Source organism: Carassius auratus, chromosome 31 (assembly GCF_003368295.1).
Source record: "Carassius auratus strain Wakin chromosome 31, ASM336829v1, whole genome shotgun sequence".
Classification (NCBI taxonomy): Eukaryota; Metazoa; Chordata; class Actinopteri; order Cypriniformes; family Cyprinidae; genus Carassius; species Carassius auratus.
Window position 1 is genome coordinate 4,956,039 of NC_039273.1, and position 21,836 is coordinate 4,977,874.

The following is a 21,836-nucleotide window of genomic DNA, read 5'->3' on the forward strand; positions in this document are numbered from 1 at the left end:
TGACAACTTTTTTTAGTTCATTAAAGGTTTATAACTTAAAAAGTTGTATCAAAATGTATTGATTCATTGTTTTGATTCAACATATGAAAAACATTTTATCCGTAGGGTCTGTGAGATTTTTCATTAAAGTTTCTGTGGCACACAAAGTGCAATACAAACTTCAATATCTAAATCTAACGTTAAGGTTTTTTTTTTTTTTTTTTTTTTTTTTTGTCATGTTTATGATTGTTTTCCCGTCATGCAGTTTGACAGGGCAGGTCCAGTTGAGCCAAGATGGCGGACTTCGAAGAACAGCTTTCCGACCAGGATAAGGTATGTGATTATCGATTCAGGTTGTTGATCTATTTTCCCTTCTCTATTACTGGGGTGTGTACAATTTATATATTATCATAAACATGTGATGAATGTTATTACGCACATTGGAGGTTGCAAAGTTTACAAAACCCGCGTTGAATAGCGTGCTAAGGAAGCTAGCAAGCTAACTGAAACTCGATCTAATCGAGGCTCGCACTCTCTCACAGACGCAAGACTGTGTAGATGGTGACAGATTTGAAATTAAAATGACTAATACTTAACAATTGTGTATAGAAAATGCGATTTGACATCAACAGTGGAAGTAGTATTGAGTTTGCAGACTGTTAGAGGCTTGGACTGGTGCAGAAAAAAAATCACTTCATCAAGATTAACAGCTTAAGTTTGACAACAAAATAAATAATTGCGTCCATGCACTTTTAATAATTTGTCACAACTTAGTCTCACATAAGAGTTAATTTTCTTATTAAACTTATTTACAATCGGTTTTCTTTTGTTCCTATGTATTTGTTTCTAATAGTATCCTGCATGCAAATGGCAACACTTAATTTGTCGTTTTAGATTCATGTGGTGAGATCAAGGGGAAGTGTTTTTTTTGCTCTAAAACAGGGGCGCAACCTCAGCTCTGGTCTTGTTTGTATTCTCAGCTGAGTGTCGGGACCCAGCCCTCTTTCTGCATGCTCTCACATGCGGGCGGCTCTTCCGGTCTCACGCCCCCACCCTCTGCTACCGAGCCGCTGACAGTCATGGGGCTGTTCTAGAGTGCGGTTCGCCCCTCCGCCTCTGCAAAGTCGAAACAGTCGTGTTGAGGCCAGTTGAAGGAGGAAAGAAGTATTTCAGAAATGCTTAGATGTGGAAAACTTGTTGCAGCTGCAAACTACTCCAGATTGGGTAGATGTGATATTTAGATTACACTTATATATGTGTTAAGCACAACAGTAAGAGCAAACACAAAAATGTGTCATGTGCTTTGGGGCACAGGTTTTCTATGATTAAAAAAACACCTAAAAACAATTCAATTATTAGTCGTGCATAAGTGTAAAACACATTAATTAGTATTGGTGTAATTTGATAGTCTAATTGAAAGCTTTTTTCTTGTAATTGAGCAGTATCATTTCCACTACAAGTGAAGAAGATTGTGAATTCAGCTATGAAAAAGATTACGAGTGATTTGTAGATTTTTAACAATGGTAGGCAGTTATATTTTGTCAGTTATTATTGTGTGTGCCAGTTGTTAATGCAACTACAGTAAGGCATTGATTTCCCCTCATTTGCTGTCAGTACTATCAGTACTTGTTTGAATGTGAATAGCAAATATTTTTGGTCATCTTGTGATTGGGACAGAAAATGTGAATGTGTGCTTTGATTTCTACACACAGATTGAATTTAGGGTTTAGAAATGCTATCATACAAGTAAACACATGCTTTATCATATTTATCATATTATAGTGTTCCTGTAGCTCAACTGGTAGAGCACTGCGCTAGCAAGCACAAGGTTGGGGGTTTGATTCCCCGGGAACACATGATATGTAAAAATTGAAGTGAAGTGAAGTGACATTCAGCCAAGTATGGTGACCCATACTCAGAATTTGTGCTCTGCATTTAACCCATCCGAAATGCACACACACAGAGCAGTGAACACACACACACACACTGTGAGCACACACCCGGAGCAGTGGGCAGCCATTTATGCTGCGGCGCCCGGGGAGCAGTTGGGGGTTCGATGCCTTGCTCAAGGGTACCTAAGTCGTGGTATTGAAGGTGGAGAGAGAACTGTACATGCACTCCCCCCACCCACAATTCCGTCCGGCCCGAGACTAGAACCCACAACCCTTCAATTGGGAGTCCAACCCTCTAACCATTAGGCCACAACTTCCCCATTGATAGCCTGAATGCACTGTAAGTCGCTTTGGATAAAAGCGTCTGCTAAATGCATAAATTTAATTTTAATTTAATTTATCATTTACTGACCATTTCTATTTCTTACTGTTCATAAAATGGTATGGTAAATATTTATTTATATAATGTATACACTTTTTGTACTACTGTTGAAAAGTTTTGGGTAAGAAAGATTAAAAAAAAAATTTAAGTCTCTTTTGCTCACCAAGACTGCATTTTTAGTAAATATAGTAATATTTTGGAATATAATAATAATAATAATAATAAAGTTTACTATTGTAATGTATTTAAAAATCTAATTTATTCCTGTGATGCAAAGCTGAATTTTCATCATCATTACTCCAGTCTTCAGGGTCCCGTGATCCTTCAGAAATCATTATAGTAAGCTGATTTGGTGATTAATTATTATTATTTTTTTTACAATTTTTTAAAATAGAAAAACATTGCACTTTTTAAAATATTTTCTGATAAAATAGCTTACTTATAGAAGTCCTTTATGATAAATTTCACTTTTGATCAGTTCAATGCATACTTGCTGAAAGTATAAATTTTTTACTTAAAAAATTTAAATAATTAATGACGATATTTTTTTAGTTTTGAATTTTCTCGCTGTTTTTTACTTCTTTTCTTTTCTTGTGTATTTGTGACAAACAGTGCAACTTGTTGGCACTAACAGCATAACATAGGAAATGGCACCCATCAGAAAAACATGGTTTTGTTGCACACATTTTAGCTGTGATGCAATTATTGTGTTTTGGAGAAATAGAGCTGTAGACGTCCTAGATAACATCTAGTCTTTACACGGAATTTAAATTTGTTATATATGATGTATAAGTAGTGACACATTTCCCTCAGATCTTCAGACTGATTTAAACCATTATGTTGCAATAACACAACCAGCAAATTGGCTGTATTCGTTGTGAGATGAATTTATTCTTATTGCAGCTTGACTGTAGTGAATTGTGGACCGAATACTCTACAGGAGGTCTTTACAGTATTTGTTTGTTGTTGTTTTGTTTTGTTATTGTCCCTGGTTTTTCAGTGAAGACAGAGTCTGGAGTGCTGGATTGGGTCCAGAATGGGAAACATCCATGGAGCCAGACTAGCTGGACTCGGTGTCACTGGCCCTTATTGCTTACATGTGCACTGCTAAGAAAAGCCTAAATTCTGCAGCCTTCTAAGGCATGACACATAGAGGGGCTCAATGTATGGTATCAGCATACATTTGACCTGTTTTCAACGGAAGTGCAAAGAAATACCACCATAATTTAGCTGAAATATGGTGTTTAAGTAGTTTTATGCACAGGCTGCGGTTCATAAAGTGAAGTGAAGTGACATTCAGCCAAGTATGGTGACCCATACTCAGAATTTGTGCTCTGCATTTAACCCATCCGAAATGCACACACACAGAGCAGTGAACACACACACACACTGTGAGCACACACCCGGAGCAGTGGGCAGCCATTTATGCTGCGGCGCCCGGGGAGCAGTTGGGGGTTCGATGCCTTGCTCAAGGGCACCTAAGTCGTGGTATTGAAGGTGGAGAGAGAGCTGTACATGCACTATCCCCACCCACAATTCCGTCCGGCCCGAGACTAGAACCCACAACCCTTCGATTGGGAGTCCAACCCTCTAACCATTAGGCCACGACTTATCCTTTGTATATATGCATGACACCACCACTCCACCTGTTCTCGAACATGACCGTTTTTCTTGGTTCTTGTTGAGGTGTTTTCTGCAAGCATCGGTTTTGAGTAAACACTGACACCTCTGCAGTGAGTTTTGCATGTGCAAACACTGCTCGTGTTTTCTTCATCAGTACTTTTGTTTTTCCTCAGATCCGCATTGCTGCAAATTTTATCATCCACGCTCCCCCTGGAGAGTTCAACGAAGTCTTCAATGGTAAACTATTCTTGCAGCATGTGTATACAGGCATCAAAAAGACTAAACAATACATTTTTCAGACAGTTCGGGGTTGGTAATATTTTGAATTGTTTGTGTAGGAAGTATCGTATGCTCTCCAAGGTTCCATTTATTTGATTGAAAATACAGTAATGTGTGAGAATTTATTACAATTTAAGTTTTCCGTTTTAATATTTTAAAATGTAATTTATTCCTCTGATGCAAAGCTGAATTTTCAGCATCATTACTCCGGTCTTCAGTGTCACATGATCCTTCAGAAATCATTCTAATATGCTGATTTGTTGCCCAAGAAATATATATTTTTAGGATTTGATGAATAAAAAGTATTTTGTAGCATTATGAATGTCTTAATTGTCACTTTTGATCAATTTAATGCATCAAAAACAAAAAACAAATTCTTCCTGACCCCAAGTTTTTGAGCAGTAGTATACTGTATGTTAGGAGGAATTTCATTATTTTTATGTCACAACATGACTCGCTGAAATCACAATGTTTTCATGATATCACATGATGTCTTTTCTTTGGTTTCAGATGTGCGGCTACTGCTCAATAATGACAGTCTGCTCAGGGAAGGGGCGGCTCAGTGAGTAGCCTGTGTTTATTACAGTATACGAAAGCATATTTTATTACAATCAAAATTGATCTAGATTCTCTTCAACAGATGCCACAAGTACGCAACCAGTTTTCAGTGTCTCTTTCACTTTAGATTACCCTTCACAATATGAATAGATCTATGATGAAGTGATATATTTAGCTTTGTGGCTTCATCAGAAGTCTTTTGTTTAGATGAGATCATATTTTTGAATCATTTTGTCTGTTTGTGACAGAGCCTTTGCCCAGTACAACATGGATCAGTTCACACCTGCTAAACTTGATGGAGGTGAAGATCAGGTGACTATAACGGTTACTTTTGAAGTTAAAATATGTTCATATTGTGCACATTTTACCAGAACACATTTATATTTCAAAGAAACTGATGTTTGTCCTGTTAGAAACATGCTCTGCCTCTCAAACGACTTAATGTTAACCAACAGCCTTTACACAGTAGGAAATAAGTGTCCATTTAAACTGAATGTTGTATTAAATTTTACTCAAACTGCTTCCAAACTGCAGGTTTTGATCACAGAGCATGGAGACCTTGGTCATGGCCGTTTTTTTGACCCTCGTAAGAAACAGTCGTTCAAGTTCGACCACCTGAGGAAAGAGGCGAGTGAACCACAGTCTCATGAGGGTGAGGCGGCCCTCAGGCTGTGGAGGGATGCTTGTGACGAAGCTCTGAGGGCGTACGTCAAAGACCATTACCCCACTGGAGTCTGCACTGTGAGTTCACTAGAGCAGTTTTTATTTGTTAAACGAACAGATCAATTAATAAAGCAGTTTATAAGTGTGAGTGTGTTTTCTGCCACATTTTTGCTGACAGATTCTTGTGTTGTTTTTTAGGTTTATGGGAAAACCATCAATGGACAGCAAACCATCATCGCCTGTATTGAGGGTCATCAGTTTCAGCCCAAAAATTTCTGGTAATGTCTTTATAAATTTTTGTTATTTCAATACTTAAGCCATATGAAAAGGTAACTAGCTGAAATAAAGTTTACTTAAAGCTAACGCTTTTTTTTTTCTTTTAAACTTTAAAACTTTTAACGCTGACTGTGACATAATATTGTTCTTGTAATGGTTACCAGCATTTTGGAAACAAGTCTATTTTTAAAATATACATGCATTTACCAAACATTTTTAGAGATGTGAATTCGGACAGCAATGAAATTTCCACACGACCTTGGTGTTTGTCAAAAAACAGTAGGTTATTTGTGAATTTTTATAGGAGTGGCGATAGAAAAACACCAACATCCTTGAATTGGACAGCAATAAAATGGTAGACTAGTACCTGTAAATACTGAAAATACCTTACATCCATGAGAAAAAATTACAGTCTGAATAGGGTTAATCTATGATTTCCCAGGATACAGTCATTAAAGTAAGTTAAGAGAAAGCTTGTTGTACTAAACTGGGTAATAATAAAGAATTAGTCGTTACTAAACTTTTTTTCTGGTCAATTTAACACTCTAAAAAACATAATATCTGTTAACTCTTTCGTTTTGTACACCTGATGCAGTTACCGGCTTTGTTCCAAGTATGATATATGGTCTTTATATGTGTGGAATGAGCTCTGCCTCCACCCAGATCATGACCCTACTGTATCTAGACACTATAATGTGTCTTTTGAGTGGAGAACAGGTGCATTAGACAGCAAAGTCCGCCTACACTCTGTACTGACAAACTGTCTTTGCTCTTTCACACATACAGATAACACAACACATGGCTTAACGGCACAAAAGAACATCATCTTTAAGCAGTGTGCGCAACACTGAGATGTCAAGTTATCTCCATGACATGGCTTTTTAGGAACTAAATAGTGGATTAGTTTTGCACACTGTAGGAACAGTTATGCAGGATTGCACGCAACATTGTTTTTTGTTGTGCGATCGAGCTACTAGAAATGCCTTCGGTCTCATTCTAAAAGTCTCAACCGTAAGCCCAATCGCTGGTGAACTTCCTCCATTTCTCCACATACAGGAACGGCCGTTGCCGATCGGAATGGAAGTTCAGCGTCTCTCAGGCCACTGCTCAGGTGGTGGGGGTGCTGAAGATCCAGGTTCATTACTATGAGGATGGAAACGTACAGCTGGTCAGCCACAAGGATGTGCAAGAGTCTCTGACCATCTCTGTAAGTTATTTAAACTTGAGTGAGTGTGCTTCCTGTTAATGAGTCAGTAGAACACAAACAGTCTGCCTGTGAAAGGAACAGCCGACTGCCCCATGAGCGACATGTCTAATGACTGTGGGTGAGCTTTCCATACATGAAGCTCATGGTCTGCTAGTACTGTTTCTGGACTTTTAATTGTTGATGCTTGTCATGGCAGAATGATATTTACTAGCTGGCTTTAGTTTTTTTTTTTTTAAATAAAGTAATACTTTTATTAAGCAAAAATGCATTAAATTAATTAAAAGTAACAGTGATTAGGATTATAATGTTACAAAGGATTTCCGTTTCATTAATAATGCTCTTCTTTTGAGCTATTTTTTCAACATAATTTCAAGAAACGTTTCTTAAAGGCAGCATGATTTCTGATGGTTCACGTGACAGTGAAGACTTCAGTGAAAACTGCTGAAAATTCAGCTTTGCCATTACAGGAATAAATTACATATGAAAACAGAAAACTGATCACTTTTTGGTAATGCGGTGATGGATTTTGTGCTTCTGTTTCAACAGAATGAGGTACAGACTGCCAAGGATTTTGTCAAAATCATCGAAAATGCTGAGAATGAATATCAGGTTTGTTGATTTTGATTCATTCGTCCTTTACAGCACTGCGAGTGCATGTTAGTCTTCACGGAGGAACGAATTACTATGTATTACCTGATTAGATCTATAAGATGTGAAGAACCATAGAGTGAGATTTCCCCTGCCGTTTGCCTTCCAGACGGCCATCAGCGAGAACTACCAGACCATGTCTGACACCACCTTCAAGGCCTTACGCCGGCAGCTTCCCGTCACCCGAACCAAGATCGACTGGAACAAGATCCTCAGCTACAAGATCGGCAAAGAGATGCAAAACGCTTAGACACACGGCATGCCTCCGCTCCTGCTCGCGTCACAAGCAAAGAGACAAGCTAAGAGGGGCCCATATCTAAACCTGAACCTACACCTGAATCCAGGGCAGGGCCAAGGCGAGAAGGTCCTTCAAGAAGTGTGCTAAATAATGTCTGTCAATTTTTTTTTTTTTCCTTTCAGAAGCCACGGTCTGACCTCAGCTGAAGAGACTGCCTCCTTTTCTGTATTGTAGGAGGGCTGCAAGCTTGTTTTAATGGGTTTAGCAAAAGTTTTTGCTGTTGAACAAATACCTCCCATGACACCAGTGTACAGCATCATAAATAGCCCCTATATTCGCCCCCTAGATCAGCGTTCTCAATGCCTGACACACACTGTACTTTTTATTGCACTTCGTCCATATGATCAATTGAGTCTATTTTGTTTACTTCTTTAGAAACTCGACTCAAAGTTTTACTTTGAGTCATAAGATATCATTTATCAATATGTAGCCCCACAAAGCTCTCTGGCCGGTTATAAAGAATGTCTTGACAGCAGTTTGTCATCACCATGCTGTTTTCCAAGTAACAATTGGTCTTTTTTGAAAGCAATGTTGTAAGATGCCATCATTGGTATGTGTTCAATTGATCACAGCGAGGGTTGTGCCAAAGTGAGCCTTGTATTTGTGCAGTGATTCATTCAGGGTTACTGTTCTGTGTGGAAATGGTCCCGTCGTCGTACTCTGGTGTCTAAGAATGGTATATATACTGTATGCAGTTACACAAAATATCAGCCTCCTACCCTAGCTTTTATTGCTAACTATTTTTTACAAAATGTAAGAACAAATATGATCCCAGAGGAATAAATGATTTGCACCAAACTGAGTTTATTGCTATTATTATAATTTTTTATAATATGTTGTAACATTATTTTAATGCCACAATATTACATATAATGTTAAAATGCTTTTTTTATATAAACTTTACGTGCAGGGTGTGAATTTGCTCTGATGTCAATTTGATTCTGATTCTGTGTGTCATTTATTAATGCCTAATGAATTCTGAAATTTGGCCCTGAAACATTTCATTTGTTGGTTGTTATGACACTCATAATTATTTTTAAGGATTACTGGGTTTTGTTTCAATTATGTATTTTGTTAACGTGTTCTACATAAGATATCATCATCACCATCAAATTATAATAAATTCTGAAATTGGTGCATTAAAATAGAACTGTTAAATTGTGCATTTATACACCCCTGCTCACTTTGCTAAAATATTTGGTTGGTTATGGCTATTAAGGAATATTTGAAAAACATTAAAAATATACTTTATACACATGTACATCAGCCTAAGAAATTAACGTTTCATGCTTGATTTAATTGACTTTTTTGGCAAGTGTTAATAATTATCACCTGAACTGATTACATTTTATTAGGCTTTGTTTTAACACGTGATATTCATGTATGCCAAATACTGAATTTGAATCCATTATTTGGGCTGACAACAGAAAATTATAAAATATGTGCATTGTATATTTACACTACTGAAATAATGACAGTAGTATGTTAGAATGCAATTCTGAGCATATATTTCACGATTCACTAAAACTCCATACACTCCATATCCTGCACATAAAGCTAGAATTCTATTCAGTCGTTCTAGAACTCTTGGGTTTAAATGAACGGGCGCTGCGCCCTCTGCTGGAGAGCGTCAATACAGCGCTCTCTCCTCCGCTATCCCACAATTCTAATGTTTACGGCTAGTCGGTGAAAGATGGCGGACAGCAGTGGCAGTAATCCTCAATCACCCGGTTTCACGGATAAATTAAAATCGTGGCTTTACTGGTCGTGGACGTACATATGTACACTTTGGTTCGCCATGGTCTTAACGATGGTTTACGTGCTGAGGAGCCCACTGAAGCTGCAGGAGACCGTCAACGCAGGTGTGTGTTTATGATCAGCTTGGTGTTGTTTACAGCTCAACACAGGCTATCTTTCTGTTAATTGAAGGAAAATTTCACACAAATATAAAAAAAAATCTACAATTATTTATCTCGATTGCATGCAAACACATCTGAGTTAATTTTTTTATGTTAACGTCAGTGCTGGTTTGAGTTTTCCATGCAATGTCAATGAATGGTGACTGGAGATGTCAAGCGGCCAAAATGACTCTAAATCGCCATTAAGTACCATAACAGTAGTCTTACGACTCGTGCACTACATTACAAGTCGTTTGAATTCATACTGTATCAGAAATAGAGATGCATTTCAATTCATTACTGATTAATTTAATGTAATGTTTACTTCAGATAAAAGCAACTGACAAATGCAAGTCTGGAAAATTGTATTATTAAAAATGCGTTATTTTAAGTTTGACAACAATGCACTGAAGCTTCAATCCTGTATCTCACAATTTTGACATTTTATTATAGGCATTACTATTCACATACATATAATTTTTACACAGTACAATGTGCATGTGATGTTTCAGTAATGAATATAATGAAAGGATTATTTAGAGGAGGAATTTATCAAGACAATGTGCTAGGACAACAAATAAAATAGAAATCTTTTTATCTTGCATAGGTACGGTTTAATCATTAGTTTTATGCAAATATTTTAGTAACATTTTGCCACGTTTTATGTGTTGTGTTAAGAATAAAAATGTTAAAATAAAAATTATATACAAATTTTTTTAATGCTTAGTTTTTAAGATCATACATAGACTTTATAAACAGATGTTGACTTTGTATAAGTGTGGAAATTTTTTGTAAATTAATGAACAAAACAGTCTTACACAAACAAAGCCTATCTTCAATAACTCGCTCAAATATATCTTATATATGAAATATATTTCAGGTATGTAATGTTTGAGTAGAAGCATTATTTAGCAGTTGATTTTAAAATTAATTTTAATATAAATCAAGAATGAAATCATTTTATAACCATAATTATTCAAAATATGAGTTTAGTCCTTTTTTATAATTTTTTAATGAGTTATTATAAAAATTTGTAGACTCTACTAAATACACCCTCAATAATAATAATAATAATAATAATAATAATAATATATATGTATATATATTGTCTTGCTTTTTTCCCTTGTGACTTTAATTTACAGAAGCATTTTTCAAGATCAAGAATAATGAATAGATATTGATTTACATGTGTTTTATATATATATATATATATATATATATATATATATATATATATATATATATATATATATATATATATATATATATATATATATATATAATTATTCTAATTTTTGTCTTACTATATTGTTATTCTTCCACAGCCTCTGTGTTTTTAAACACTCTTACGCCTAAATTCTATGTTGCGTTGACTGGAACCTCCTCGCTCATCTCAGGCCTCATATTGGTGAGTCTTTTTCTTGGCTTGGTGAATTGGTTGTAAAATAACTTAATTAAATAATTAATAATTAAACTAAATTCCGTTTCAAAGCTGTGTAAAATCACACTGTTTCAGATATTTGAGTGGTGGTACTTCAGAAGGTATGGCACGTCCTTCATAGAGCAGGTGTCTGTCAGTCACTTGCGTCCCCTTCTGGGAGGAGCGGAGAACAGCAGCTCCGCGGGCCTCTTCTCCTCAGTGAACGGCGATGCCGAGCCGAGAACCAACGTTGCAGGTTTTTGAAAAGTTACTGGCTACATGTTTATTCCTTCCTTTATATTATGAAGGATCAATATTATTTTCTCTTTCTTTCAGAATGTAAAGTGTGGAGAAACCCACTGAACCTGTTCAGAGGTGCAGAGTACAGCAGGTATAGCGTTGGACGTTTCTTAAATGGTTTCAGTTCATTTCAATAACATTAGATTTTTAAAGTTCGATAGACTTCCATTATTTAAAAAAAAATCATATTCATTAGTGACCCTTTCATTCCAGGTACACTTGGGTGACAGGAAAAGAGCCCCTGACATACTACGACATGAATTTATCAGCACAAGATCATCAGACCTTCTTCTTGGGAGACACTCAGCAACTTAGACCAGAGGACTCTGGTTAGTTAGTCTCACGCTCTTTCACCTAAAAAGAAAAAAAGCCTTGATTTACTCAGAACTGATGTTTTATCATGATTGGTATCTCTCTTGCTTGTTCTGCAGTAATGCAAAAGGCCTGGAGGGAGAGGAACCCGCAGGCACGTATTCGAGCAGCTTACCAGGCAATTGAGCTAAACCGCGAGTGAGTTTCACACATACATACTTATAATTATTTTAAATGTACTCTCTTTAGACATGGCTCATCTGGTCAGATTTGACAGCGGAAACAATCCACTTAATAAACAGCAATAAAAATACATGAACTAGGCATTCACAGTATGATGGTACCATTTTGCTTATTTGAATATTTATATTTAAAAAGCAATGCTCACTTAAATCTTGATTTTTTAAAACATAAAAAGTTTATCCAGTTTAATGTAATCTTTAGCAAATCTTAAAATAAATGTACTTTTTTTAATGTGCATTATAATGACGATGCCTAAATTCACTTGGAATTTAAATTTTTAGTGTTATGTTTTTAATTTATTTAAATACACAACTGCATAAAATTTTAATATAACACATTATTTTTATTTAATTCCTGCCTTTCTGTGTCAGCCAGAATATAGTACAATATTGGATATTTAATTATTTATGCTAATTTCCTCTGCTACTTAAAGAAAATCTTTTAAAATATAATAATAATAATAATATAATAATACTGTTAATTGTAATTTTGTGCATTATAATGTTGATGTCTGGTTTTATTATTTTTATATGTAACAGAATGTTATTGTAATATAAGCCTTGTATTGCTATTGAGCATCACATAGAAATAATCACTGGTTTTTCTGACAGAAATTTATCATCAGTGCATCTGTCTCTCACGCATATGACTTATTGATTGCAGATGTGCTGCAGCATATGTGCTCCTGGCCGAGGAGGAAGCCACAACCATCACAGAGGCCGAAAGGCTTTTCAAACAAGCGCTCAAAAGTGGTATGAAACTTTCACACTGTCACACATATACGCTCAGCATACAGTAACTCACACTGTCGATCGTTCTCTTTGCTTTCACAGCCGGCAAAGACACCAATCTTGTGGTCTACATCAAGCGCAGACTGGCCATGTGTGCAAGAAAACTGGGTCGCATCAAAGAAGCTGTCAAGATGATGAGAGATGTGAGCCAAGCAATATACTACCTACAAAGTTTAGTAGTTGTGGCCGATTATCTGATGGGACTTATGACATGCCACATTGACTTTTATAGAAATTATCTTAAAGTAAATTAGATACAGATTTCTGCTTTTTGATTCTTGGCCAAACGGATGAGTCTAAATGATTTTCTGCAGCTTTCCACATTAGACAGAATTAATTTATTTTATTTCTAAATGGCATCTTGTACTTGATTATGCTCTATTGTGTAATATTGTTATTTTCTTGCTTCTTTACAGTTAATGAAAGAATTCCCCTTATTGGGAATGTTAAATATTCATGAGAACCTTTTAGAAGCTTTATTAGAGCTGCAGGCCTATGCTGATGTACAAGCAGTCCTCGCAAAATATGACGGTAAGCTCATTCAGCTGTCAATCATGTTACATTATATTTCAGATAGGACTAGGAAGTGATGCCAGTATCATTTTATTAACTATATATTTCACCTTCAGATATCAGTTTGCCAAAATCAGCTACTATATGCTACACATCTGCCTTACTGAAAGCCAGAGCAGTGTCAGATAAGTAAGTCCAGTATTGAATAGTATATTACGGTATCATAGCATAGTTGATGTTTATGGATTATTTCTGTTGAATGAATCTATATGTGTGTGTGTCGTGTGGCAGGTTTTCACCTGAAGCAGCGTCTAGACGAGGTCTCAGCACAGCAGAGATGAACGCAGTCGAGGCCATACACAGAGCTGTGGAGTTCAACCCACACGTACCAAAGGTTCAAAAGATTAATATGCTTTTTCAACTTTATTTAGTCTGTAATGTTGCTGTTTGAGTATTAAAAAGATATGCAAAGTTATAAAGCTCAAAGTCCAATTCAAAAGGAGATATTTTATTTAAAAGAAATCACTTTTCAAAAACTACAACAAACGACTGGTTTGGACTACAACACATATTTTCCGTGATTTGTGATATCAAAAATATCGATGAATGTCGGAGACATGCTAGCTTTCCCAAGGCAGATGAACTTAAACTGGTTACAATCATCGGGTTTAAATCTCACTCAAATTGATTTGATATTGAAGCAATATTTACACTGAAGCTCGCAGGTGGCTATGGGAAGGGACGTAACATTTCCAGACCAGGCCCTGAGTGCTTTCAATCACAACAAAGACTGGCCCAGCTTACCAATCACAACACATTTTGCATTTCAGAAGGCGGGCCTTCATTTGGTACAGGAACTATTCCAGCCGTTCATGCCAGCCTGGGGAGAGAGGTGTTGTAATAATGTAAAATATGTGAAAACATTTTTTTTAGCAACCTAGTATGAGAGCCTCCTCTAGTACACCCCCAAAACAAAATCAAGACTTTGTAAAAGAGCATAATAGGACCTTTTTAAAGGCTCCAAAATTAACTTTCTGCATTACATGACAATAGCCGGTGAAATAAGAACATTTGCAGATTTGTTACTGCATTTTGCCTAATTTCATGAGTATTTCGCTTATGGCCAAGGGATAAAAATGATTTAACTGGTAACAAAATGTTAAACCACACTTCAATCTAGTTTCTTATACACTACCATTTAGAAGTTAAGAATTGAATTTATTTTTTTAATGTTTTGGAAAGAAGTCACTTATGCTTACCAAAGTAGCATTTTGTTGTACCAAAATACAATAAAAACAATATCACTGCAAAATATCAATAGTACAATTTAAACTAACTGCTCTCTGTTTTAATACATTCTAAAATGTTGTGTTTTTTAACGTCATGGCAGAGATGAATTCCAGTTCCATAAGCCCAGTCTTCAGTGTCACATGATCCTTCAGAAATCATTCTAATATGCTGATTTACTGCACAAGAAACATTTCTTATTATTATCAGTGATGAAAAAAAGTTGTGCTGCTTAATATATAGTGAATTTTTTCAGGATTCTTTGTAACTTTATATTTTTATTTAAATGTATTTGAATCAGTTTAACACAACCTTGCTGAATAAAAGTATAACTTTCCTTAAAAAAAAAAAACCTTTAAAAGAAAAGATTTGAATGATATGCAGTGGTATATATGCAATTGCCAATAATGCTTCACCACGTGGAGCTCTGGAATTGCAACAGTAAAACAAAACTTTTGTTTTTTTAATCTAAATTTCTGATATTCCAGTAACAATAATAAAAAAAGAAAACTACCAGTTTTAAATGATCGAATCATGATGCATAATGAAAATATTTAAGTTACTTGGCCACACAGTTTTATCTTACTGTTATTCACGAGTACAGATATATTGTCATGACCAGGAGGAGATGCTGTTGAAGCACAGTGCAGTCCTCTGCACTAAACTGAAACTTTCTAACACTGATACCAGAAGTGCACCATTCACAGTTTTACATAAGTGCAGGTGGGCTTGTCAGCTCAAGACTGCCGAGCATAGATTTTCGTAAGCTGTGTTTAGGGTGAAAGTTGTATCACCTTTGATTTTCCATTTTGCTCTTTATAGATGTTTTGACCCTCCTCATCTATTGCTTTCTTTGTACCTGGTTCCAACTTGCCACTTTCCAAAACACTAGATCAGACTTCAAAGTGCACTGCCTCTTCGCACCCAAACACACACAGTCTCAGACGAAGGGTATTTACGTGCTGTATCAGACTACAAAGTGCACCTGTTTGAAATGTTCAACAAATATCAAAACACACACAGACGTACACCTGTTCTTTCATATGCCAAATCTTTTTGACCCTGGGGGAAAAAGGACGATCCAGAATGAGCAAAGAGGGTGTAGAATATCAGTAGTATTACTGTTACATTTATGTGATCAAACAGAGAATAGTCTGTCCTAAAGGTATAACCTACAACCTTATAGATTGTGTATTTTGTTTTTGCAAAATGCTTTGAAGAAAGGGTATGATCACATTAGTAAAGATGTTAGGTGTGTGGACTTGTAGAATTTGAGCAATGCGATAATAAAATGTTTTTATAAATTTTTACAGTAATATATTACGCTATTATTATGTAAGCATTAAGTTACAGTAGACCATTTACAATATATAAAAAATGTACGTCTTTCATCATGTTTTTATTATGTAGGAACAGTATCATAAAATCGAAAAAGTATCTTATGCTCAAAAGTATCTTATGCTCACCAAGGCTTCATTTATTTGATAAAAAAATAAAACTGTAAAAACTGTAATACTGTAAATTATTTAAATAATACAGTAACAGTAATTTACGATAAAAAAACTTTTTTTTTTTTTTAATTCTAAAATGTAATTTATTAATGTGATGTAATGTGATGACAAAAAATATTTTTGTAGAATCCTTTTTTTTCAGGATTCTTTGTTGAATAGAAATTTAAAAAGAGCAGGATTTTTAAAAATCTTTTATAACATTGTAAAATTCTTTAGTTAACTTTGATCGATTTAATGCATCCTTGCTGAATTAAAAAAGAATTAAATAAATAAAAAAGCTATCCCAAACCTTTGAATGGTAATGTATCTTTTTCACCCATACATACTATTAAGTGGTAATGTTAGTGTATATTATACAAAATATAGTAGAATTATTTGGTAATAACCTTTTTTTAAAAAAAAAACATTTATTTCATCACATAAATTTTCATATTAAATTTGACAGTCCAGAAAAATTACAATACATGATGTCATCTGTCAGTGTACACATGTACCTCACCTTTGCATCTCCAAGACCACTGTAGTGTGACGTCCTCATTCATTGTCCGTTGGCTCAAGTGAAATGATATATGAGACTGACTGACAAAGAGGCTTATGGGAGTTCAGCAGGGGCTTAAAAGAAACCTCCACATAAAAGAGACCCATCACTGACACTTGATCTGCCATAAAAGAGGTGACCATGTGTGTGTGCAGACATATTGCATAGGACAGCTGCCTGGCGAATGTCAGCATGATCATAAAGCTAAATTACTCATGTCTGAACACTTATGTTTGTGTACATTTTGACATATACACTGTGGTGATTGTTACAGAAAAATACAGAGATTTCTTCATAATTCAGAAGGTGTGCATGACACCTTGTAGAGGAAATCAGTTGAATTGAGCTGTAATGTACAATAATCACAGCCAGGGATATTTGGGAAGGTTATCCTCTGGATAATACCATTTAATCCTGCTGTATTGCCCTCCACAACATTCACCCCGGGGCCCGGAGTCGGGGAGACTTTAAGTATACAGGCTCAGTGTAAGCATAAAGCTCTCATATCTACACTCTAAGAAATGTCTGTAAAATATGGCTCAGTATACTGTGTTCTTATGAAGTATAGATTTTTCACAGGTGTTTATCTATATCTTGAATAATCATTGCATATTGTAGTGCTTTATGGTGGAAGGAAATGTCCGGAAAATGTCCTGGTAATTATCTGCCAGAACATTATCCATTTTTCTATAATATTTTTCCCCTTACAGTGTATGGGTAAACATCAGTGTCAAATTTCACCCCAATATCAAGGGGAATATAATAATATATATTTTGCATTAAGAAAAGAAAGTTTTTGAAAAAACATTTAATGACCTTTTCGTCATTGAAACACTATTTACATGGGACGTTTTCCTCTGTAATTTACATTACCATAATGCATTTTTTCATTTGATAGTTTTTATGTATGTATTTATTTTAATACCATTTTAGTAATGCATATTATAAATAATGCATTTATATAGTGAAAATGTTTTCATTTTCAGTAATGAAAGTAATTTTCACATGTCTTTTCTCAGTTAAAAATGTAAATTAAAGTGTTTTGTGTCGTTGCAGTATTTATTAGAGATGAAGAGTCTGATTTTGCCACCTGAGCATATTTTGAAGAGGGGAGACAGTGAGGCGGTGGCGTACGCTTTCTTTCACCTGCAGCACTGGAAACGGGCAGAAGGGGCACTCAATCTGCTACACTGCACATGGGAAGGCAGTATGTACAGTGCACATCTTTTCTTATTTCATGCCACCACATTCTTGTATAGAGTGTGATGATTACTGTACTCATTTACCATGAAAATTACAAGGTACTTAAAAAAGCACGGAATGGTTTTATCATCATGGTAGTATCCATAAGCTGTTTACTGTAAATAATCTTACCTGAGGCCATTCAACACTTTTTGACTCCTGTAGCTTTCCGGATTATTCCATACCCCCTTGAAAAGGGACATCTCTTCTATCCTTACCCAGGATGCACAGAAACCGCAGACAGAGAACTTCTGCCTTGTAAGCATACAGTACACTGTATATCTCTATATATCTGTTATATACAAATATTATCTGTTAATGTGTGGTCACATTAAGTATTAAGTAGTTTCAGCAAATTTGCATGTGCCAGAAAGGTCCATTGTCAGTAGTGTAGAGATGTATGTAGCACAGGTTACACAGAAGTAACTTTCAAAAACCGCAGCTTTCTGTTGGTCAGTGTGGTGAATTCACATGACCAACCTGAACATGAGCAAAATCTGTGTAATGAACTATTTCACCCCATGCTAAACTCAGATTGCACACATTCCCATTGGAATTACAGGATTTTGCCCCCAAAATTTTGTTGAGCAGGAGATGTGACAACAACATTTGCATAAGCATATAGTGTTAGAAGTCAAGTGGTGTGAAAATTAAAAATAACAGGAAAATAGGGTATTTACTGACCTGTTTTTTCTTCCAGCATTTCATGAGGTCTCAGTGTACCCGAAGAAGGAGCTTCCTTTCTTTATCCTCTTCACAGCGGGCCTGTGCTCGTTCTGTGCCATGTTGGCCATGCTCACACACCAGTTTCCAGAGCTTATGGGGGTCTTTGTCAAAGCCGTGAGTATCTGTATGCCTCACCGAACCCAAGAGTGTGTTTTTTTGTTTGTTTAGTTTTTTTTGCTTTTCCTCATCCCTCTGTGCCCTAATTATTTATGATTTTTTTGTTTAGAAGAGAAAGTACAGAATCACTCAGCTCCCAAGATAAACATTTAATTGTGTTGCAATTTAGGAAAAGTCTCAGTCAATGGCACTCTGGAGTCTAGACAGCACAATCTACGGCTCATTATGAGACCAATAACTCTCTGTATTTTTTTATTTAAAGGAACAATTTAGGCTGTGCATTACATTTTACCATGGGTAAAGTTTTTTTTTTACTTGTAAAAATTTTTTTTATAGTTCAAGATTATTATTATTTATAATTTACATTTTAATTATATAAAAAAAAATCCTAATAATAATGTATGTAAATTAGTTATATTATATCATATTATATTATCAGTATATATGTGTGTGTGGTAACATATTTACATTAACATTTATTTATTTAGCAGACAATTTTATCCAAAGCGACTTACAAATGAGGAGAGTGGAAGCAATCAAAAACAAAAGAGCAATGATATATAAGTGCTATAACAAGTCTCAGTTAGCTTTACACATTACACGTTTAGAATAGAAAAAGAATAGCAAGCTAGTGTTAGAGGGCTTTATATATCATATAAAATATTACATTATAATAATATCATATATTAGTATATTTTCTGGATAATTTTTTATATTATTTCATATTCGTCTGACAACATTTAGCCCTTTCAAAGGCCAGGATGTGCATTTTGTGATGGTGCATTCTTTCTTATCGTTGTTTACATTCATTTGGGTGAATTAATAGCAAGTGATTGATTTCAGAACAAGTTTGAGTTGTTGCACTAGACACAATGAAAGGACCTTTCCTCCGACTTGCATTCAGAGTCTCTCTTTTTCCGTAAATACTCCCTCGCTTGCCCGTGCACACACATGCATGCTTTGTTCCTCGTCCAATCATAATTTCCACTAATTTGTAATTGCAATAAACTACTTAATGTGAGGACATGCAGTCTCATCAGCCTTTATCTTTTTATCACCCTCATTTGTCATGTTACAACATGTATTTACGTTAGCATTATCTGTTTCCTGGATCTACATTAAAATGAATACCTCTCCAGCTTCCGCTCTGCCCAGTTTTCCTCCCTCTCCGATGCACAGCCCCATGCTTCCTTTCCCATATTCCGTCATAAACATCTGTTCATCCGTGAAATGGATCACTTCATAAACACTTTAGAGGCTTGTTTATGGTGGATTGAACTGTAGAGGTTTCTGTGCTTTTCAAAGACATATTTTCATGCCAGCTTCATAGTCCTGAAGCTTGTTGCCATCTAGTTTTTTTCCCCTCCTTGTTTGTGTCGGTCAGGACCTCCATGTAGTATCCCAGAGGGACAAACTCTGTCATACATAAGTCTAGCACTTCAGGCACTTTAAAGGCAATGTTCTGACAGCTTGTGGATCAGCCACTCTGGGGTGCATTTCTCAAAAGCATTATTAGCTAACTGTGGTCGCAAGTTCCACTGAACTCATGGTAATGATGGAACTTGCCGCCATAGTTGCTTTTGGGAAACACAACAACACTGCTTTCCTATTTAGTTTCTTTAGGTTGGACAAGCATTTCTCATAGTTTTCCTCATGTCAACATCAGCTCACATTGGCCCCAGTCATATTTCTGTTTAAATTCATAGTAATGTAATTTCACAAAACAATTGTATGGTAAAAAGGATGTTTACTGTACTACAGGCTTAAATTACTGCACAGTCACTACCAGCGATTGGAAATTAAACCTCAAATATTTCAATATTTTAGTTAATATTCAATATGAATAATTGTTGATTATAAATATTTTTTTCAGGTTTGCTTTTTTCATCATTTACCTTTATAAATACTAAATATAAAGATATAATTATAAATGTAAATCATTATTTATACTTATAAGTCTAAAACTATAGATATAAATCTTAATATATAAATGAAATTAATATATAGATGTAAATCTGGATATATGCAGTTATAGGTCTAAATAAATAAATGTAAATCTGAATTTATTGTAATATAGGTCTGAAAATATAGATAAAAATTTTCCCTAAAATGCTACCATATATATAATCGGTTTCTTAAAGCTGCGGTAGGTAACTTTTGACGCTCTAGTGGTTAATAAACAGAACTGCTTGCGTCTTGCGGAAGAACATTGTAGCCGGAACTACTTCTCTCTGTTCATGTCTATGAAGAATCACAAAGGTACTGGGTTACTCCGCCGCGGTACCCCCGAAGCAATCTAAAATAGTCCGAATATAAACACTTATTATAGGTGCACCCTAGTGATTCAGGACAAGCTAAAAACACAGTTTGGAAAATGGATTCATGGTGTACTCGCTTATTATATACATTTTTCTACATTTTGAACACAAACAAAGTTACGGACCGCAGCTCTGATTGGTTGTTTATTACCGGGAGCGATGTATTTTCTGCAAATGGCAATAGGGCCACTGGGAGGAGCCAGAGGAGCTTGATTTTTTTCACAGATTATCTGTCTCATATTCTACTGTCAGGACATAATGACAGGTTTAACAAATATGTAAAAAAATATATTTTTACAAAAGTTACCTACAGCAGCTTTAAATGTCTTGAAGTCTTTGAGATTGAGGTTGATGGTTATTAGTTCAGATCCATCCAACTGTTTTCTCTCTTTCCTCTCTTTCTCTCTCTGCAGTTCTTCAGCACCCTCTTTGCACCACTGGGCTTTTTTGCAGACAAGATGGAGAATTTTATGCCCTCCTGCCTGTGGCATCAACTTGCAAACGTCTGACGTACACACACAACTCACACATACTTGAAAACACTACTGTACTCGTAACGTGTAAGGTGCCGGTTAGCCGTCTGTACTGACAATAAAAATGTTTTGGCTCTTTGACGCAGCTTTGCTTCTCTTTTGCTACAGTATTTAATGCCATCTAACATGGTTGAGTAGAACAGCAGCGTTTACTAAACGCCTGTTTCTCAACCTCTAATCCCGCTTAAATATGCCTGCTATGGCCACAGGGAAGGTTGCCACTGTGATATAGTACTGTGCAATCACTGAAGAAAAAGACTGGCTTTCTATACCCTGAAGAAT

General features: G+C 35.6%; 2 protein-coding genes across 2 annotated transcripts; both read left to right on the top strand.

Moving 5' to 3' along the window:
• The first annotated feature begins 227 nt into the window (after window positions 1-227).
• Window positions 228-8,607, top strand: LOC113050290 (F-actin-capping protein subunit alpha-1-like). The gene is made up of 9 exons (XM_026213104.1): window positions 228-312; window positions 4,050-4,113; window positions 4,666-4,717; window positions 4,962-5,025; window positions 5,248-5,454; window positions 5,575-5,654; window positions 6,709-6,859; window positions 7,406-7,468; window positions 7,617-8,607. Exons 1-9 carry the CDS (start codon window positions 274-276, stop codon window positions 7,755-7,757), a joined length of 861 nt encoding a protein of 286 aa, XP_026068889.1. The 5' UTR covers window positions 228-273; the 3' UTR covers window positions 7,758-8,607.
• Window positions 8,608-9,498: 891 nt separating this feature from the next.
• Window positions 9,499-21,635, top strand: LOC113050293 (suppressor of tumorigenicity 7 protein-like). The gene is made up of 15 exons (XM_026213109.1): window positions 9,499-9,667; window positions 11,029-11,111; window positions 11,220-11,379; window positions 11,460-11,514; window positions 11,637-11,752; window positions 11,855-11,933; window positions 12,642-12,730; window positions 12,812-12,912; window positions 13,186-13,300; window positions 13,399-13,471; window positions 13,574-13,676; window positions 17,675-17,825; window positions 18,026-18,118; window positions 18,561-18,700; window positions 21,435-21,635. Exons 1-15 carry the CDS (start codon window positions 9,499-9,501, stop codon window positions 21,528-21,530), a joined length of 1,623 nt encoding a protein of 540 aa, XP_026068894.1. The 3' UTR covers window positions 21,531-21,635.
• Window positions 21,636-21,836: the final 201 nt, after the last annotated feature.

Excerpts from the sequence above, each read along its gene's own strand:
- LOC113050293 (XM_026213109.1), top strand. The coding sequence starts at position 9,499 with ATGGCGGACAGCAGTGGCAGTAATCCTCAATCACCCGGTTTCACGGAT. Across the intron at positions 11,934-12,641 it reads GCAATTGAGCTAAACCGCGA|ATGTGCTGCAGCATATGTGC; the intron begins GTGAGTTTCACA and ends TATTGATTGCAG. Across the intron at positions 13,472-13,573 it reads GCCAGAGCAGTGTCAGATAA|GTTTTCACCTGAAGCAGCGT; the intron begins GTAAGTCCAGTA and ends GTCGTGTGGCAG.
- LOC113050290 (XM_026213104.1), top strand. The coding sequence starts at position 274 with ATGGCGGACTTCGAAGAACAGCTTTCCGACCAGGATAAG. Across the intron at positions 4,718-4,961 it reads CTCAGGGAAGGGGCGGCTCA|AGCCTTTGCCCAGTACAACA; the intron begins GTGAGTAGCCTG and ends TGTTTGTGACAG. Across the intron at positions 5,455-5,574 it reads ACCCCACTGGAGTCTGCACT|GTTTATGGGAAAACCATCAA; the intron begins GTGAGTTCACTA and ends GTTGTTTTTTAG.